Source organism: Embiotoca jacksoni, unplaced genomic scaffold, assembly GCF_022577435.1.
Source record: "Embiotoca jacksoni isolate LCO1_2020_lvr unplaced genomic scaffold, fEmbJac1.0.p SCAF_9, whole genome shotgun sequence".
NCBI lineage: Eukaryota > Metazoa > Chordata > Actinopteri > Embiotocidae > Embiotoca > Embiotoca jacksoni.
Genome location: NW_027185447.1, coordinates 11,789,684 through 11,806,924, shown reverse-complemented (window position 1 = coordinate 11,806,924; position 17,241 = coordinate 11,789,684). Strand labels below are relative to the sequence as shown.

The 17,241-nt window shown below is 40.3% G+C and overlaps 3 protein-coding genes across 4 annotated transcripts in view; 1 reads left to right on the top strand and 2 right to left on the bottom strand.

The window, feature by feature from the left end:
- Positions 1–1,430: 1,430 nt before the first annotated feature.
- Positions 1,431–10,866, top strand: LOC138192709 (hemicentin-1). Its single transcript, XM_069140291.1, has 19 exons — positions 1,431–1,515; positions 1,601–1,876; positions 1,990–2,271; positions 4,108–4,371; positions 4,761–5,051; positions 5,268–5,540; positions 5,720–5,989; positions 6,148–6,438; positions 6,655–6,927; positions 7,107–7,376; positions 7,535–7,825; positions 8,498–8,770; positions 8,850–8,964; positions 9,063–9,220; positions 9,310–9,411; positions 9,917–9,985; positions 10,135–10,194; positions 10,583–10,651; positions 10,778–10,866. Exons 2-19 carry the CDS (start codon positions 1,648–1,650, stop codon positions 10,840–10,842), a joined length of 3,645 nt encoding a protein of 1,214 aa, XP_068996392.1. The 5' UTR covers positions 1,431–1,515; positions 1,601–1,647; the 3' UTR covers positions 10,843–10,866.
- apobec2b (apolipoprotein B mRNA editing enzyme, catalytic polypeptide-like 2b) lies at positions 8,960–15,724 on the bottom strand. The gene is made up of 4 exons (XM_069140295.1): positions 13,441–15,724; positions 12,380–12,560; positions 11,927–12,270; positions 8,960–11,780 (listed from the first exon to the last, which is right to left on the bottom strand). The coding sequence occupies exons 1-3, from the start codon at positions 13,722–13,724 to the stop codon at positions 11,929–11,931; spliced, it is 807 nt and encodes a 268-aa protein (XP_068996396.1). The 5' UTR covers positions 13,725–15,724; the 3' UTR covers positions 8,960–11,780; positions 11,927–11,928.
- Positions 15,725–15,819: 95 nt separating this feature from the next.
- The window catches only part of LOC138192710 (zinc finger BED domain-containing protein 4), a 5,058-nt gene continuing 3,636 nt past the window's right edge, over positions 15,820–17,241 (bottom strand). For both annotated transcript variants that reach the window (XM_069140292.1, XM_069140293.1), the window contains exon 5: positions 15,820–17,241. This exon is cut by the window's right edge and continues 58 nt beyond it. In XM_069140292.1, coding sequence (XP_068996393.1) covers positions 16,457–17,241 — 785 coding nt within the window. In that variant the 3' untranslated portion in view covers positions 15,820–16,456.

Below are 17,241 nucleotides of genomic sequence, written 5' to 3'. Positions count from 1 at the left end.
ACATGGGTAGAGTTAACGAGGAACATGAAGTACTTTATTGTCATGAGCTCGGCAGTTCCTACAATTCTCTAACGTGGACCTCTCTTATATACAGTTGTATAACATTTATGAATTTGATTTCATTCCATCAAAATAACATACTTTTTATTTAGCTGAGGGTTTATGATAGTTCATTTAGGGCAGCAGTTAATAGTCATCCATATAATGAGTTATTTGTCTATACTATTTCAATAAATTGTGAAACATGCCCCTTTATAATTTTCCATAGGAAATGTATACCTCTTATTTTATTTCAGTAATAGTCAAATAAAAAAAGACAATTATCAACTGCTTATAATTTTCTGTCCACTGATCAATTAACCATTGCAGCTCTAAATTCATTGTTACTAGTGATCTTGTAACAATCTTCTCTTCATGTGTAGATGAAGCTCAAATGTTGGTCGTTTTGATTTAAGTTTTACTCTCCACATTTGTTCTTTCATCCACCAGTCACCCCACTGCCGACAGTGATCCAAACAGGTGAGATTTAAACCTCTGCTGTCCTGCCGTGCTCATAACTCAGCTTCATCTACACATGAAGAGAAGATTGTTACAAGATCACTAGTAACAATGAATTTAGAGCTGCAATGGTTAATTGATCAGTGGACAGAAAATTATAAGCAGTTGATAATTGTCTTTTTATGACAAGTTATAAATGATCGTGTGGCATCTTTCAAATTTTATAGGTTTACATTTTTTTGAAAAATCTTAAAGTCAGTATTTCAAAAGGCAAAGGTGGTACATATTGTGAAGCCTTACCAAGAAAACTCCCCCCTTTTGATATTCACATCAAGGTCTTCCACTGATTATTTTGGACTGTAAAAATCTTGAAAAATATAGATGAGAAATGAGAAATTAGAGTATTAGAAAATACCTCATATCTTTGACTGGAGGTCATCCAAGCTGTGAAACAGTAAAATGTCACCTGTGAAATCAGTGTGCGCTCTGTCAAAAAGTTCCAGCAGTTATTTCACAGCCTGGTTTGTATCCAGATAATTTCATCACTACAGTTTAACTCTCACATCATATCAATAATAAATTCATTGTTTTTCAATGTGTAATTTCCCTTTGAAAGTCTTTGTGAGCACGTGTTTTGGATTGATAAATAGAAATGAAGTGTATTTCCTGTCGTTTCTTTTTGGAGCCCCTTGTGAGCCACATTCAACTCTTTGAATGATCTTTCAGAGCCTCCCGTACCAGTTCTGCAGCTACAGTCAGCCTGGTTGGACGTCTTCCCCTCTGAGAAAGTGGAGTTAAATTGTAGTGTTGGTGGCAGCTCCGACTGGATTTTCACCTGGTACAGAAATGAAGAGCAATTGCATCCTGCTTCAGATCCAAATTTGTCTTTTCCTGGAGATGGGTCAGTGCTTACATTCACTGCAGGAAGTAATCCTCAAATTTACACCTGTAAAGGTCAGCACAGAACCACCAATGTTCTTACTCATAGGAGTAACCCACTTGAACTCCAAGTATATGGTAAGTTTTGTATTTTTTGCTGTGTTTCTAGAGAAGGTAATTCGATTTATTAAAATGTTCCTTTTTTTTTTGTCTTTCTGAATAGCAAACACGCCCAAGCCAGTGGTTACCCGAACTTCAAACTTTGACAAGATGTTCCCCAGAGAATCGATCACCTTCAGATGCACAGTTGACGTTTCCTCTGGATGGGAATATCTGTGGTACCATAATTCACAGGGTATTCTACCATCTAAGAGTAATAAATATGCAATACCTTTTTTGGATCATAGTCATAGTGGACAGTATTTCTGCAAAGCCAAGAGAGGAAAAGACTCATCATTCTCCACAGAGGCGAGTGAAACTACATCTCTGCAGGTCTCTGGTAAGTCTATCTGAGTCACCTCCTATGGTCCTTTCTTCTTTCTTTTTATGATGCAGTGGATTCATTATATATAGATTTTAATTTGAGGATTTCTTTGTGATGCATATTTTCAGATCCACCTACTCCAACTCTGAAGCCACTGTCTCCCTGGCTAGACGTGTTTGAAGATGAGCTAGTGGAGCTTAAGTGTGAAGTTAACAACCCTGACTGGACAATCACCTGGTACAAAAATCGAGTGGAGCTCGAAGAGGACATAGTCCTGTACCTGGATGAAGACCTGCTCAACATCACTTTGGTCTCTCAAACCTATCAAGGAGTGTATGCCTGCAGAGCTAGCCTTCCATCCAGGGGAGTCAGCTCTGAATTTAGCAACACAGCTAATGTCACAGTTTACGGTGAGGTCTCCTCTTCTTCATTGCATTACATTAACTTTACACTCATTAAGATATCTTAAAGTAGCTCTAATTATAATGAAACAAATGAAAATGTGACAATGGGAATGTCGCTCATGGTGATGAATTTACAGAAAATGCTCCCTCTAATACAGCTTCCTGCCAGCTTTTTAAAGCTTCATAAAGGCCAGAAGCACAACTCCAAATGAAAGATAATGTTGCTCCATTTAGCGGCTGAATGTGTAAATATGATAATGTTTTCTAACAAGTTCACTAACTAAAATATGTTGGCTGCAAATATTTCAAGGTATGTGTAGCATTCCTTGAAATAATCACTTTGGATCTAAAATAAACAGTTTTCAAATACTGACTTTTCCAAAACAAAATGGTTTCTAGGCACAGGATAAGTAGAGCCAAATGGGAATCAATTGTGCAACTGATTATGTAGAAGTAATACGGAACATTCCCACCTCAAATAATGCTGTATCAAAGCAAAAGAAATTCAATATAGGTGGCTGCATTTTGCAAACTGAAATAGCTGGTAATGCACAGGTGAAAAGGGTTACACCTGCGCACAACAGCACCTGTGGAGTTGAGTCCTTGTTGTGTCCTCTGTTAATAGAAGATATAATTTGAACATTTTGGTGAATATGTCAATTCTCTTTTTAAAGTAAAATGAAATGATTCGCAAAACACTCATGTGTTTATGCTAAAGATTAATCTATCACCAACACCTTTTACCTCAGCACAAAGGTCTTATCATGGTCGCTCTTTGCCGCCTACACAAACATTAGATATCAATCTAAACTCTCACCAAGACGGCAATGCAGTTCCCACACTGTCAAACATGTGTTTTAAAGTTCAGTTATTATGTCTTCATTTTATTTTTGACATTTTATTACATTAAGAAATAATTTGATTGGCCATAATGCCATACACTTCATGAGTACTTCTATACAATGTATTCATTCTCAGGGATGGAAAGTAACTAAGTATATTTACTCATATATTTGCTAAAGTAAAATTTTGAGATACTTGCACTTTACTTGAATATTTACATTTTAAGCTACTATATACTTCCACTCCACTAAATTTCAGGGAAGTATTGTACTTTCTTCTCATCTAATCTACATTTATCTGACACCTTAAATTATTAGGTTTTCAGAAGAAGATTTGACACAATGGAACTGTATAATCTTAAAATACAAAACATTGTTAAAGATATAAACCAGTGGTTTTCAACCTTTATGTATTCTTTATGGTCTTTCCAAAAAACAGTGTAGTCGAGTTCACATTTCAGAGGTCTATGAGTTAGAAATAGCTTCATCATATAGTGATTTTTCACTCTATAGTTCTCCCATGGTTTAATTTCAATAAATGTTCAAATGATGTAATATCCCACCAAAAATCTAAGATTAGAAAGTCCAAAAACTGAAAACGGATTTGTGTGTCAGAATTTAGATTTTTCTTTTGTCTTCCAATCATCTAAAACCTACGTCAGTATTGGTTAACTTTATCGGCAATGTGTGAGTTCAAATGTGTCTGTTATTGAGGTCATAGTTAAAGGTGGTGTTTTACCTGAAAACATATTACTAAGAGATGCTTTTTATTTTTCATCCTTTACATAAATGAGTGTAGGAGAATGTCAGAAACACATCTGAATATAGTGTGGTCAACATTATAGGCATTATAAAAGACTTTAAGGGCAGAACAGTTGTACTAGTATGCAGCATGTTGTGAAAGTGTACCTAATAAAAAGGCCACTGAGTATATTTGCATCGCAAGCTTCAAGGTAAAGTGTTGCAGTAATATGATGGGAATATGATGCCTCTCTTTCAGAAAACATACCGAAACCAACGCTGAGCAAACAACCTGCTATTAACTCGATGTATGCTGGAGAAACAGTTCACTTCACTTGCAAAGTCGATTTCGCCTCTGGCTGGGAGTATCAGTGGTACAAGAATGAACATGAGCTTACTGACACCAACAAAACCATTAGCATCTCGCTTGGCGTTTCTGATGGAGGGGAATATTCTTGCACGGCCACCAGAAGTGAAAGAACTTCAACAACTATCAGTGAGAAAATACGACAGGAAGTTCTTGGTAGGTAAAATAAGTAATATATTTTAGGTTGTAAAGGAAGTTATCATTTTGTGTTGTCTTATAAAAGAAACCTCAAAGCTGTTTAATGTTCAGTGAAACTGCATTTTTGAGAGCATCTTGCTTTCGTTATTTTCTGCATATTCTGTTGAAACAGGATGTTGTGGTGTAAAACACGGCGCCTCAGTGAATACTTATACACTGAGGTATAGGTGGAGTTCTTGGGGAAATATGATTTGTGTAAAGGGAGGCTTACGAAGAGAAACAGCTTCAGTTTTAATTAAAACCTGATTAGAGCACAAAAAATGAAAGGATTTTTAACGACTGAAAAATTGAGCTGCAGTCCTGCAAAGCAAATATGTAAAATGTCTAATATGTCTGTCTCTCTCTAGAAATTCCTGTTCCATCTTTGAAGCCAGTAACCCAGTGGTTGGATGTGTTCCCCACTGAGAGTGTAAAGATGAGCTGCGGGATGCAAGTCAGCTCTGACTGGACGTATACATGGTACAAAGATGAAAAGGAACTCCAGGCTGTTGATGCTGTGTTGTTTGGCACAGATGGAACAACTCTTTCCATCAGTTCTGCTTCATCCTCTCACCGTGGAAAATACAGCTGCTCAGCAAAACTGAAGAGCAGATCTGTCAGCAGCAACCACAGTTCTCCACTTACTCTCACGGTGTATGGTGAGTTTTATCCTTTAAATTGACGTAAAGATATAAATATTAATTTTATGGAGAATCTATAATAGGGAATGTTTTCTTAAGTTTAGATATAACAAAAACTTGTGGGTGATTTTTGGTAGATATATATTTGTTAAAGGCACAACAAAGGCTTCTTTGCCTAGTAGATGCAATGTTATTTTATACACTGACAGCAATGGCTTGTTAATCTGCCCTCAGATAAAAAACCAACTGTCACCCTGGAGCAGGATCCAGAGTACAAGGTGATGTTTCCCACTGAATCAGTCACCTTCACGTGTTACATTGACGTCTCATCTGAATGGAAATACATGTGGTACAAAGATGGCAATCAACTTGTTGCAACAGCAAACACCCACTCAATAAGCCACATTGGAATACAAGATGGCGGATCATATACATGTCAAATGAAAAGAGGCATTAATCAAGTCTTTACCACTGATTCCAGTCAACCTATAGACCTTCAAGTTGAAGGTAAGTTTCCAGTGATTTCCTCTAAGTATTTATTTGTAGTATGCAGGTGTATTTTTGCCTTGCATCTCTGATCATTATCATATTATCTCACTGCATGGCCAGATATTTTATGAATAATTGAGAGCTGCGGCTATAACACAAACATTCACAAATAGGTTTCTTCTGTTTTATATGTTAAGCGAATACGCCGAAGCCCCTGATGACCCAACAGCCAGATGTTGAGAAGCTGTACACTGGGGAGTTAGTGACCTTTGAATGCACAGTCAAAATCTCATCTGGTTGGACTTATCACTGGAACAAAGACGGAGCCCAAGTCCTGACTAACAGCAGCACTTTTAAAATCGATGTTACCCATTTATCGGACAGTGGAACTTATGAGTGCAATGCCACAAGAGACCAAACAATGTTAAGGACAGAGCACAGTGATGGACGGACCTTGCACATATCCGGTGAGCCAAAGATTGTATTGATGTGTTGTGGTGTGCGTTATTATAGGAATAATTCTGTGTTCATAGAATTCATGGGATACAACGTTACAGTAAGAATCAAAAACTAAGAGTATATCTGTGAGCGATGTAAAATGTCTAATGTGTCCGTCTCTCTCTAGAAATTCCTGTTCCATCTTTGAAGCCAGTAACCCAGTGGTTGGATGTGTTCCCCACTGAGAGTGTAATGATGAGCTGTGGGATGCAGGTCAGCTCTGACTGGACTTATACATGGTACAAAGATGAAAAGGAACTCCAGGCTGATGATGCTGTGTTGTTTGACACAGATGGAACAACTCTTTCCATCAGTTCTGCTTCATCCTCTCACCGTGGAAAATACAGCTGCTCAGCAAAACTGAAGAGCAGATCTGTCAGCAGCAACCACAGTTCTCCACTTACTCTCACGGTGTATGGTGAGTTTTATCCTTTAAATTGACGTAAAGATATAAATATTAATTTTATGGAGAATCTATAATAGGGAATGTTTTCTTAAGTTTAGATATAACAAAAACTTGTGGGTGATTTTTGGTAGATATATATTTGTTAAAGGCACAACAAAGGCTTCTTTGCCTAGTAGATGCAATGTTATTTTATACACTGACAGCAATGGCTTGTTAATCTGCCCTCAGATAAAAAACCAACTGTCACCCTGGAGCAGGATCCAGAGTACAAGGTGATGTTTCCCACTGAATCAGTCACCTTCACGTGTCACATTGATGTCTCATCTGAATGGAAATACATGTGGTACAAAGATGGCAATCAACTTGTTGCAACAGCAAACACCCACTCAATAAGCCACATTGGAATACAAGATGGCGGATCATATACATGTCAAATGAAAAGAGGCATTAATCAAGTCTTTACCACTGATTTCAGTCAACCTATAGACCTTCAAGTTGAACGTAAGTTTCCAGTGATTTCCTCTAAGTATTTATTTGTAGTATGCAGGTGTATTTTTGCCTTGCATCTCTGATCATTATCATATTATCTCACTGCATGGCCAGATATTTTATGAATAATTGAGAGCTGCGGCTATAACACAAACATTCACAAATAGGTTTCTTCTGTTTTATATGTTAAGCGAATACGCCGAAGCCCCTGATGACCCAACAGCCAGATGTTGAGAAGCTGTACACTGGGGAGTTAGTGACCTTTGAATGCACAGTCAAAATCTCATCTGGTTGGACTTATCACTGGAACAAAGACGGAGCCCAAGTCCTGACTAACAGCAGCACTTTTAAAATCGATGTTACCCGTTTATCGGACAGTGGAACTTATGAGTGCAATGCCACAAGAGACCAAACAATGTTAAGGACAGAGCACAGTGATGGACGGACCTTGCACATATCCGGTGAGCCAAAGACTGTATTGATGTGTTGTGGTGTGCGTTATTATAGGAATAATTCTGTGTTCATAGAATTCATGGGATACAACGTTACAGTAAGAATCAAAAACTAAGAGTATATCTGTGAGCGATGTAAAATGTCTAATGTGTCCGTCTCTCTCTAGAAATTCCTGTTCCATCTTTGAAGCCAGTAACCCAGTGGTTGGATGTATTCCCCACTGAGAGTGTAAACATGAGCTGCGGGATGCAGGTCAGCTCTGACTGGACTTATACATGGTACAAAGATGAAAAGGAACTCCAGGCTGATGGTGCTGTGTTGTTTGACACAGATGGAACAACTCTTTCCATCAATTCTACTTCATCCTCTCACCGTGGAAAATACAGCTGCTCAGCAAAACTGAAGAGCAGGTCTGTCAGCAGCAACCACAGTTTACACCTAACACTGGATGTATACGGTGAGAATTTCATTCTCCTTTTTTGACATGATTCTTGAGAGAAACTTTAAAATTTTTTAAATTAAATTGTTTAATTCTTTGACAAATGTTGTCGAGTGGGGACCCCCTTAAGCAAAAATTTTCATTTTAAAAGGAGACGTTTGACATCTTGAAAAATAAGTTTATTTGCTTTTTTGCCAAGGGCTGAATAATGAGAGTGATACCACTTTTATATCTGTCATGTTCAATATAAAGCTACAGCAAGAGAGCAGGGGCAAAAAGTTAGTGCAGTCCATTCAAAATAAAGCTCAAGCAAGCCAGTCCTCCCAGCAAAAATCCAATACATAAGCCCCTGTAAAACTATTGTCATTTTTACACTTTGCTTTGTTTATAGATCAAATAAACAAGATAATAAAGTGTTTATTTAGTTATCTTTGGCTGTAGCTCTCAGGATAGATGAGCTTGGTATCAATCTTGTAACCCTCTGCAAAAAAGCAAAAAATCTCTTAAATTTTTGAGATTTTTTTTTTCCAACATAAGGAATAGACTTCACCATTTGAAAATACTTATTTAAAGCACTGTGCACTAATCAAAGATCAGCTTCTCCTTAAACTGGACTGTGCAGTGGGATTTACTTTAAGGCTGCATGCTATCATAGGCTATTTCTTGTTATTGATTATCATCATCCATCAGATACCAAACCCAGAGTGATGCTGATGCAGGATCCCACACACAGTTTGATGCACACTGGAGATTCAGTCTCCTTCAGTTGTCACACTAATGTCTCTTCTGGATGGGAGTACCTGTGGTACAAAGATGGGAGTCCACTTGATCCATTTGGAAACAATTACAACATCAGTTCTGTTGTGACAACTCACACTGGATCTTATGAATGCCAAGCCAAGAGAGGGACAGGTACAATCTGGCATTCAGAAAAGAGTCAGGCTGTAAGGCTCGACGTTGAAGGTACATCTTTTTGGCTTCCTCCTTTCATTCCTTTGGTGATGAATTTGTGTTATCACAGCTTTAACTGTGTTTGTTGCAGAGCGCCCTCAGGCTAGTATAATCCTGTTAACTGGCTGGTCAGAAGTCTTCTCCACCGACAGCTTAGTGCTCAGATGTGAGGTGATGAAAAGCTCGGAGATGTGGAACTACACATGGTAATACTAATAATGGCAAATATCTTGTGTGGATTCTTATCTTTATGAAAATTCACCAGCAACAATCCAAAATATTCAAAGAAATACAATTAAAACAGGTTCAAAGAGGGGCAACGGATGGATCCTGCGCCCTCTGATAAATATATAGTCACACCCCAGAATGACCCAGAGCAGAGCCTGTATACCTGCCAAGGGAGTCGCACCGGGAGACCGTCATATTCAAGAAGTAGTGAATCTTTCAAGACCCAGAATCTTCGTGAGTATAACTGAGGTTCTGAAGTTCTAAGTTTTAACCCAACAAATATCCCGTCTCATGTTCATTCTGTTTTTATTTTTCATGTGAAGTTTTGAAGAGGAGGGTGCTTCTTTCCATCTCTGGCTGTCTCTTCTTCGGAATCATCGCTGTCTTCCTTGGATGCATTATCCTCAGAGTCATCCGCAAACCAGGTTTTGTTTGAGTTTTGGGGTTCTCTTTGAGTGCATTGATTCTCTAGGTCTGCAATTTTAAAGTAGCTATAATTAATATCATTATTGTGATAATATATAATTGCAAACAATGTGGTCATTTATGATTAACCTCCACAAAATATTCACTTAAATCTTAAGCTCCATTTGGCTTGACAGAGCCAGATGATTTTTTTAGTAGTCACGCCTGCATTTGTACTGTTTTGGTTCACTCTTACTGCTTGAATAGTGTCTTTCTTGGCTGAGCAAGCACTATTGTAGTGAAAAAGTTCTGAAAAAACCAACATTACGCAACAGGAGAAATAGCAACCAGTGAGGGAAGCATTTTTTAGTTACAGTAAATTTGTGTTAGTGGAGTCCAAAAGTTTTGGTTGAATTAAATGTGACACCCTGTTCATCTGTGTTTCATCTAAAACTGAACACACAAAAGCCACAATGAGTTGATTTTTTTTTTTTTTTTTTTTTTTTGTATCTCTTCCTGTCACAGTTGATGATGATGATAAGCCAGAAGAAGCCAGCCTGTTTCTCACTATGGCTCAGCTAAAGGACTGTGCGGGTATGTTGACGTCACCTCTCATGACTCGCGGTTTTGGCCGCCCTTTCCTGCAAACATAGCCCCACCAGTGATTACTGTCTGAGCTATTTATGAAATGAGTTTGTGAAACTGACATTTGAACTGAAATGTCTGTCTTGTTCCTATTGTAGATGCACCCTACCCACTTGCTGAGTACATCACTGATGCAGATCTGAATGCATTACCTAAAGGTAAAAAACCCTGAGATTAATAAAATACATGGTGTGATAACTGATTGTTCTAATAAGGGAGCAACTAAGAATGATTTTCATTATCGTTTTGTCTACTGCCTAATTTTTTGTCAATAAATCGATTATTCCTTTATTCTCTAAAATATCATTCATACTATTTTCACGGAAATACAAGTGAAGCCTTAAAATGTCTTGATTTGTCCAATAATCAAACATGTTAAGCTTAGTGTCACAGAAAACTAAGAAAATTGGTAGTCTCATGCAACAGGCTGGAAGCAGGGAACCTATTTACTTGAATGACTATTTGATTGTCTTAAAAAAAAAAGATGCTGACAGTTTCTTCTTTACATGCTTCCTTTTTTTTTTTTTTAAACAACCTGATCTGCAGAAGGGAATGAGAATGGCACAATTTGCAGTGAAACAACACCATTACCAATAACCCTGCAGGAGGACCAAGGTAATAAATTAAAATTACAAATATACTTTTCTAATGAGCACTTATGATGATGCTTTGACAGGTTCTCTATAGAAACATAATGCATTACTGATCCATATTTCTGCATGTCATTCTTTCTGTCTTTAGCTGTTCTGACTGACGTCCAGAAAACAACAGAAAACAACGGCGGGCTGGTTTCCTTTCAACAATGAGTCTCTGAAAGTGTCGTCAAATTAATTTAGCATTTTACTATTAAGCCAATAGACTTGCTTTAGCCATGTGAGGCTTTAATGTGATCTTACCACTGTTGCCATCAAAGGAAAACAAAGGCACAGCTTGTCTGGCTCTACATGGTCCGGCTCTCAGCCTCAGCTGTGTTTTGTCCTGAATGCATTAGTCATTAGTTTTAAAAGTGCCCTGTCATGACCTGTGTGTACAGGTGGGCTTGTCTGCAGCACTAGGTCAAATTTGAGTAAGTTTTATAAGGATACATCCTCTGGAGACCATAAATGCAGGTACTGGATTTCATGAGAATTCATTAAATGTTTATATTTTACACTCTGGAAAGAGCAAAGAGCTGCACCACCAGACTGTTTCACATAGCCATAATTGTGCACAGATTTGTTCTGCAGACAACATTACTTGGCAGCAAAAACCTGATCAGGAATTGTACATATTTTAATACACATCTTTGTTTGAATGAATTAGGTGATTAAAGCATTGCTAAATATGAAATGTTATTTATGTGATAATCATCAAACCCAATTATTGTTAGCCTTCCGATGTTGTATCATATGTAACATGTGTAAATTTATCCATGCTCCTTCAGTGTTTCAGTTCTCTGGACAAACACCAGATGTCAGTGGATAAAAAATATAGTCCTCTCTGTAGCTTAATTAAAGTTGTATGGTTCAGCAATTAATGTTACTGCTTCGTTCCTCTAAAGCTGGATATTTGATATATTTATGTAGAAATTCAAGCATTTTTGTGTCACTATGAAATTATCAAAATAAAAAGTACAAAATGTTGCCATGAGTGCTCATTGAAGCAATCAGCCCCATCATGGGACTGCAAGAAACACACGTTCAACCAATGGAAATTTCACACATCGGCCGATTTGTGGTTCAGTCAGCGGGGAAGTCTTGTGCACCTGAAACAGTAACAAGACAGAAGACAAATTCCACATAGGAGACAGAGTTAGTATCTAGACAGATTTGAAAAACAAACGTTTTTTTTGTTTTTTTTACCCAGACAGAGCACAAAGGCCCGGTGCATGCACAACATTTGCTGACTCACATCTACTTGAGGATATCAGCCAGTTTCTCCACATAGTAGCTGTAGTTCTCCTGACAATCCTCCCATGGTGTAAAGCTCTGGTCCTCCTTCTCAACATACGTTTCCCAAACATGCTGGAAGTCAGATGGCTTCATCATACGCAGTTTGCAGCCAGCACTCACGAGAGCCTTGAGCCCTTCTACTATCTCTGGCTGCTCCCACTCAAAGAGTCGGGAGCAGAATATGCAGAGACCAAGCTTTTTGCGCTGCTGGAGGATGTTGGCCAGCTTGGCTGCACAAGCTGCACAGGGACTAGATGATACGTACCACGTGACATCATACTCTTGGGAGGAGTTAGGGAGCACCTAGAAAAGATGAGAGTACTGATTTATGAAGTATTAAAGGAAAGAGAACTGGAGTTTACATGTGTGTGCAACATGATTCTACAAACAGCTGAGCGAGAGTGTTCATTACCTGTTGAAAGAAGGCCTCTTCAGCATGAGCTGTGGTATGTTCATCCTCCATATAACCTTTGAGAGGCTCTGTGCTGCCTCCTGCTGTATCCACTTTGAAGCACAGTAGGGTTTTGTTCCTCCCTGATGAATACTCCACATTCCTGAACTGAAACTTGAAGTAGAACGGGCTCATTTGTTCCCTGGTGGGGGGTTAAAATGAGTTTTCAAAAATGTCACATTAAGTAGCTTGTTTTCTCTCAACGAAAAAAACAACAAACTGTTAACAAAAAAACCTTTCAGTTCAACTGTACCAACTGTCATTGTCATTGGGGTTTCATTTATCAGCCAAAAGCATGTTCTCACAGTCATTTCAAAGACATCTACCCCCTTTTATCATGGAGCACTGTCATGCTCCATGACGAAAGGTGTCGGAAATTACTATCCTGATATAAAGGCATTCACTTGCCGGCATGTCATTGAGGGCATGACTCAATCATTTTGTGATGAATTTGTCACCAGTCCAAGTGATAAATTTGATAATAAATCTGGACTAGTATTATGTAAGGCATAGTAATGAGAGTACCACTGAGTAAGCATTGTTTCGATATTATAAGCATCCAAATCACCCCTAGATCTGTGACTGTGCCAAGTCCTCTAAGACTCAGTCATGCACAAAGCACATACTCGACCTGCCTTTCTTTATTAATCTATTGTTATATTGCACATGAAGAGCCAGATGGATCTCACAAATAGATCTCTTATAGCTTTGCTATCAAACAGCCTATCCTCATAGGACAGAGTCTGGGGAACAGATGCTCGGCGGAGTGATATAGCACGGCCCGGCATTCGTGTTCGCTGTGTGACTCATCCCTATTCTTACCGCTGAGTTAGTAAGGCTGGCAGGTGCAAGTTACTAATATGCTTCCTCGCTGAAATCAAGTAACATCTGAACAACACGAATAATAGAATAGAAATAGAAAAAACAAAACATCAAACAATGCCAAATTGGGTGTATTAAACAGCTCACAAGGACACACTGACTCCAACGTCTTTGTGTTGTATCTGTTAAATTGTACCCACCCTGTGACAATCTCAAAAGGAGGAAGTTCAATGGGTTGAAACTCCCCATTTTCTTCACTCGTCTTTGCCTCTGCTCCCGTTGCCCCTTCATTTTCCCCGTTCCTCTTCTCTTCATCGGCTTTGGGCTGCTCGGCGGTCTTCTCTGGCTTCTTCACAAGTTTGTCAGGCTTTTTCACAATCTTCTCCTTCCCCTTTTCTTTTTCTTTGTCCTTCTCATCGTTATTTTTGTTTTCCACCTTCTTCTCTTTCTTCCTCACACTAAGCCGGCTGTTTCTGTCGGCCATGATTTTCTGTAAGTAGATGAGAGCGTTAGATAAAGAGAGAGTTGTTGAAAGAGAGAGAGAGAGAAAGTGAGAGAGAGAGAGAGAAGGGGGGAGGTGGGGGTGTTGTTACAAGTGGAGTGATAACCCCAGTGCATTTACAGAAATAGATCCTATTGTTTGCCATGGCTGGAGTCAAAACATGAGCATGTCTGACCGAGGCAGGAGAAGGTGGCTAACGTGACTCACTCCTCCTCTTTCCATGCCCTGGCTATTAAAAGGACAACACAAGACTGATGTGTTCTTGATGAGTGTAGGGCGAGACCGGACTTAAGAGTTCTTCCACACTTAATACAAGGTAAAGAGAGAAATACCATATTGCGTGTATAAACATATAGCATCAAACACAATGAGTGGCAGCTCTTTAATCCATCAGGCTTGGTAACTGTCAGCAGGCCAGCAACAGGCAGGTTATTAATAACAGTGCCTGGCTCTGTGTGTGTGTGTGTGTGTGTGTGTGTGTCTCTGTGTACATGGGGTAACCAGGGCTTTCCAGATACAGAACACCACAATTGTTTGTGCCAACTCCAATGTCCTGCAGCCTATTAGGCATTAAGAAGGCCAGCGAAAGGGCACCCCAAATAGGGGAATATTTGGAGCAGGGCAGTAGAGACGAGTGCAAACACAGTGGGAGAGAGTATTTGTCCCCATGCTATGAATAAGAGTGCAAGACTGTAGTGTGGCCTGGTGTGCATGTGCCCGTGAACAATCAATCTATGAAATCACCCTGCATCAATATGGTGCTCTGCTGAGGCCATTGTGCGGGGGAGGGGAAGAATTGCTTTTGTAAGGGTGTGTGTAATTTTTGGTGTGTATGTGTGTGTCTACGGACGGACGGCAAACGGCTCTCTGCACTGCAGATGTAATAACTTGAGGCACAAGGGAGAGGGTGAGAGGGGAGGAGGGAGGGAGGGAGGGAGGGGGCAGTTCAATTACAATTTCCTCCCTTGCCTCAGTCTCACTCTCTGCCAAGTAATTCATTTCAGAGGCAATTATCCTCAATAGGGCTGCATCCCAACCTGGCCGTCTAACTCAAATGGATGAACCGTCACAGGCGGGGGGAAGGAGGGAGAGATGCTTCAAGCTGCTCCGCATACACTCATAAACAACAACACACCCAGGCAATGAGCAGAAAACACACGTTTCAATGATGAACGCACTGACACATCCACACGGATATCGAGCAACACATCTAAATACGCAGACATCCCGGGGTGATAATCATTAAGATCACAGCAATCTTTGATAATTATGATCTATGAGGGAAAGCTCGTTGTATCTCCCGCACATTAATACACTCGCTCTGAAGTGGTTTTCAACAACAACAAAACAGTTGCACTGGGATGATCAGGATATAATCAGCTCAATCGCAACTCTTTGACAGGTAGTCATCTTCAAACCGACTGATGACATTGTTTACTTTGTCCTATTAATTGATGCACTGGAGCACTTTCGGTGTAGCGTTAGAGAATACGCGCACAGTAGCTGCATACGGTTTTCTGCAATTTATTTCTCTTTAGCAAAAAGGTTTTGTGAGCCTGGTTGGCTGTGAGAACTGTGGATGTGATTGCCTGCCTGCTGACTCAAATTTAACTGTAATGGAATTATTGCAATTACCCTGGATCCCCACCGGCCCACCCCGGAGCAACAGAGTCCCTGAATAAAGGCAAAACGCACACTGCTCCATTCACCATTTCTCCTTCAAAAATGGTGCCCGGAAAAAAATGGTTTTGAAATATATTTCCGTGAGGTCAGACCGAGCAAGTCTCTGTTATGCCACAAGCCCTCATTCTCTGCTCGTTGCAGACACGGGGTCAAACCCATTCCACCACTTCTTCAAAGTTTGGAAGTAGAATTGGACAAGAAATTGAAAAAGGAGGGGAAAAAAAGTGCTGATAACAGAAATGAAATAGACTTGACCTTCACACTGAAGGACTGACGGGGGGGGGGGGGGGATATAAATTAGGGTCAAAAATGAGATAGGAAACAGATTTCAGCTTTTCTCCACTGGCAAAAAGAAAGTAGTGTGTAACATGTACACGCGCATGAGATCTCTGCCTTAGGAAGTGAAACTGATTTATTATGATGTCCCAGTGACGAGGCACATACATAGAGAAAAACAATAAGTGGATGATGCACTGACATGCTGTTTAGCAGTTGATGCCTTCCTTCAAAAAAAAAAAAAAAAAAACAACTGCAAAGAATTAATATCGGTGAAAATAAATCAGATGCTACAGTGACCATTTGGTTAGTGTTGGTTTGTCACTGCTGGCTGGTACAAACGGAAACCGTCTTCTGGGTCGGGAAGATAGAGAGTACGGACTCGTGGTTGTCTGGAGGCCCTGATCAGGCAAAATAATGTCAAAGTAAACATTTTAGTATCGATCTGCTTCTATCCCCATAGATCCACAGCATGCGGTATGATAGTCTGTATGCAAGCGACATGGTAAGCAGACAGCAATCCACACCTACTTCAGTCTGGAAAACCCATCTCAATAATGGAAACTGAGTCAGAGCTCTGATATTGTGGGTTATTCATTCGTCTCGTATCAAATGAGGCGCGGCATGAGGAGTATGTTATGTTGCTAGATCAGTTTCCGTAGAGAGGAATAGAGGTTAGTAGCCGAGAAGTAACTTTACTGCCGGTATAAAGCCATCAGCTGCTGTTCAGGTAAAAGAAGTGCTTAGTCTCAGCTCTAAGTCCACAATAATCTGTAGTTGGCTTTGAGGTAGATGAGCGTTTCCAGGTTCTTTGGTAAAACGCAGCCTCTCTCCGGGAGCAGGCGGTGCCCAGCTGTAGTGAAAATGCTCTCCACCACAGTGCCACAAGCAGGTACGGTAAATGCTCTCTTGGCCACCTGAGCAAGCAGAGGAAAGTCAATAGCTTTACGCCGCCAGTAATGCAAAGCTTCCTCGTCTGTGGGTTCCTCACGTAGGTAGACAGCCAGCTCCTGTTCTAGGCTTTTAGCCTGTGTGTTGGGTCTCTGCTTGATGAAAGAGAACAGCTTGCAGGGCCGTGAAAGTGAGGAGACGGGTGACAAAGCCGGGGCAGGAGGGGTCTGGGACTGAGTATGAAGGTCTGTGTTGAGGTTTACGGGACTGGAGGCTGTGGAATGTTTCGATAATTCCTCTATGAGAACTTGTCTGTGCCAGTCAAAGTTGCTGCTCCAAGTGAGCTTGAACTGGGGGTCCAGGGTGGTGGCAGTGATGTAGAGGGGGTTCTCCAGAATGGGGACCAGCAGGCGCTCTACAGACTGGCTGAGGCCCGCCAGGAGGGAGGGGCAGTGTGGGGTTGACGTCTCAGAGAGATGCTTGCGGAGGCCGAGAACACAGGGAAGAGCCAGGCTGACGGACACGTGTCTGTCTGTCGGTATGTCTGCCTGTCTTTCTCCATGCACCATGTCCCAGGCCTCAGTGAAGGGCTCCAAAGTGTCTGCGAGCTCCCTCAGCTGGGCTCTCTCTGTACTATCCAGCGACAGCT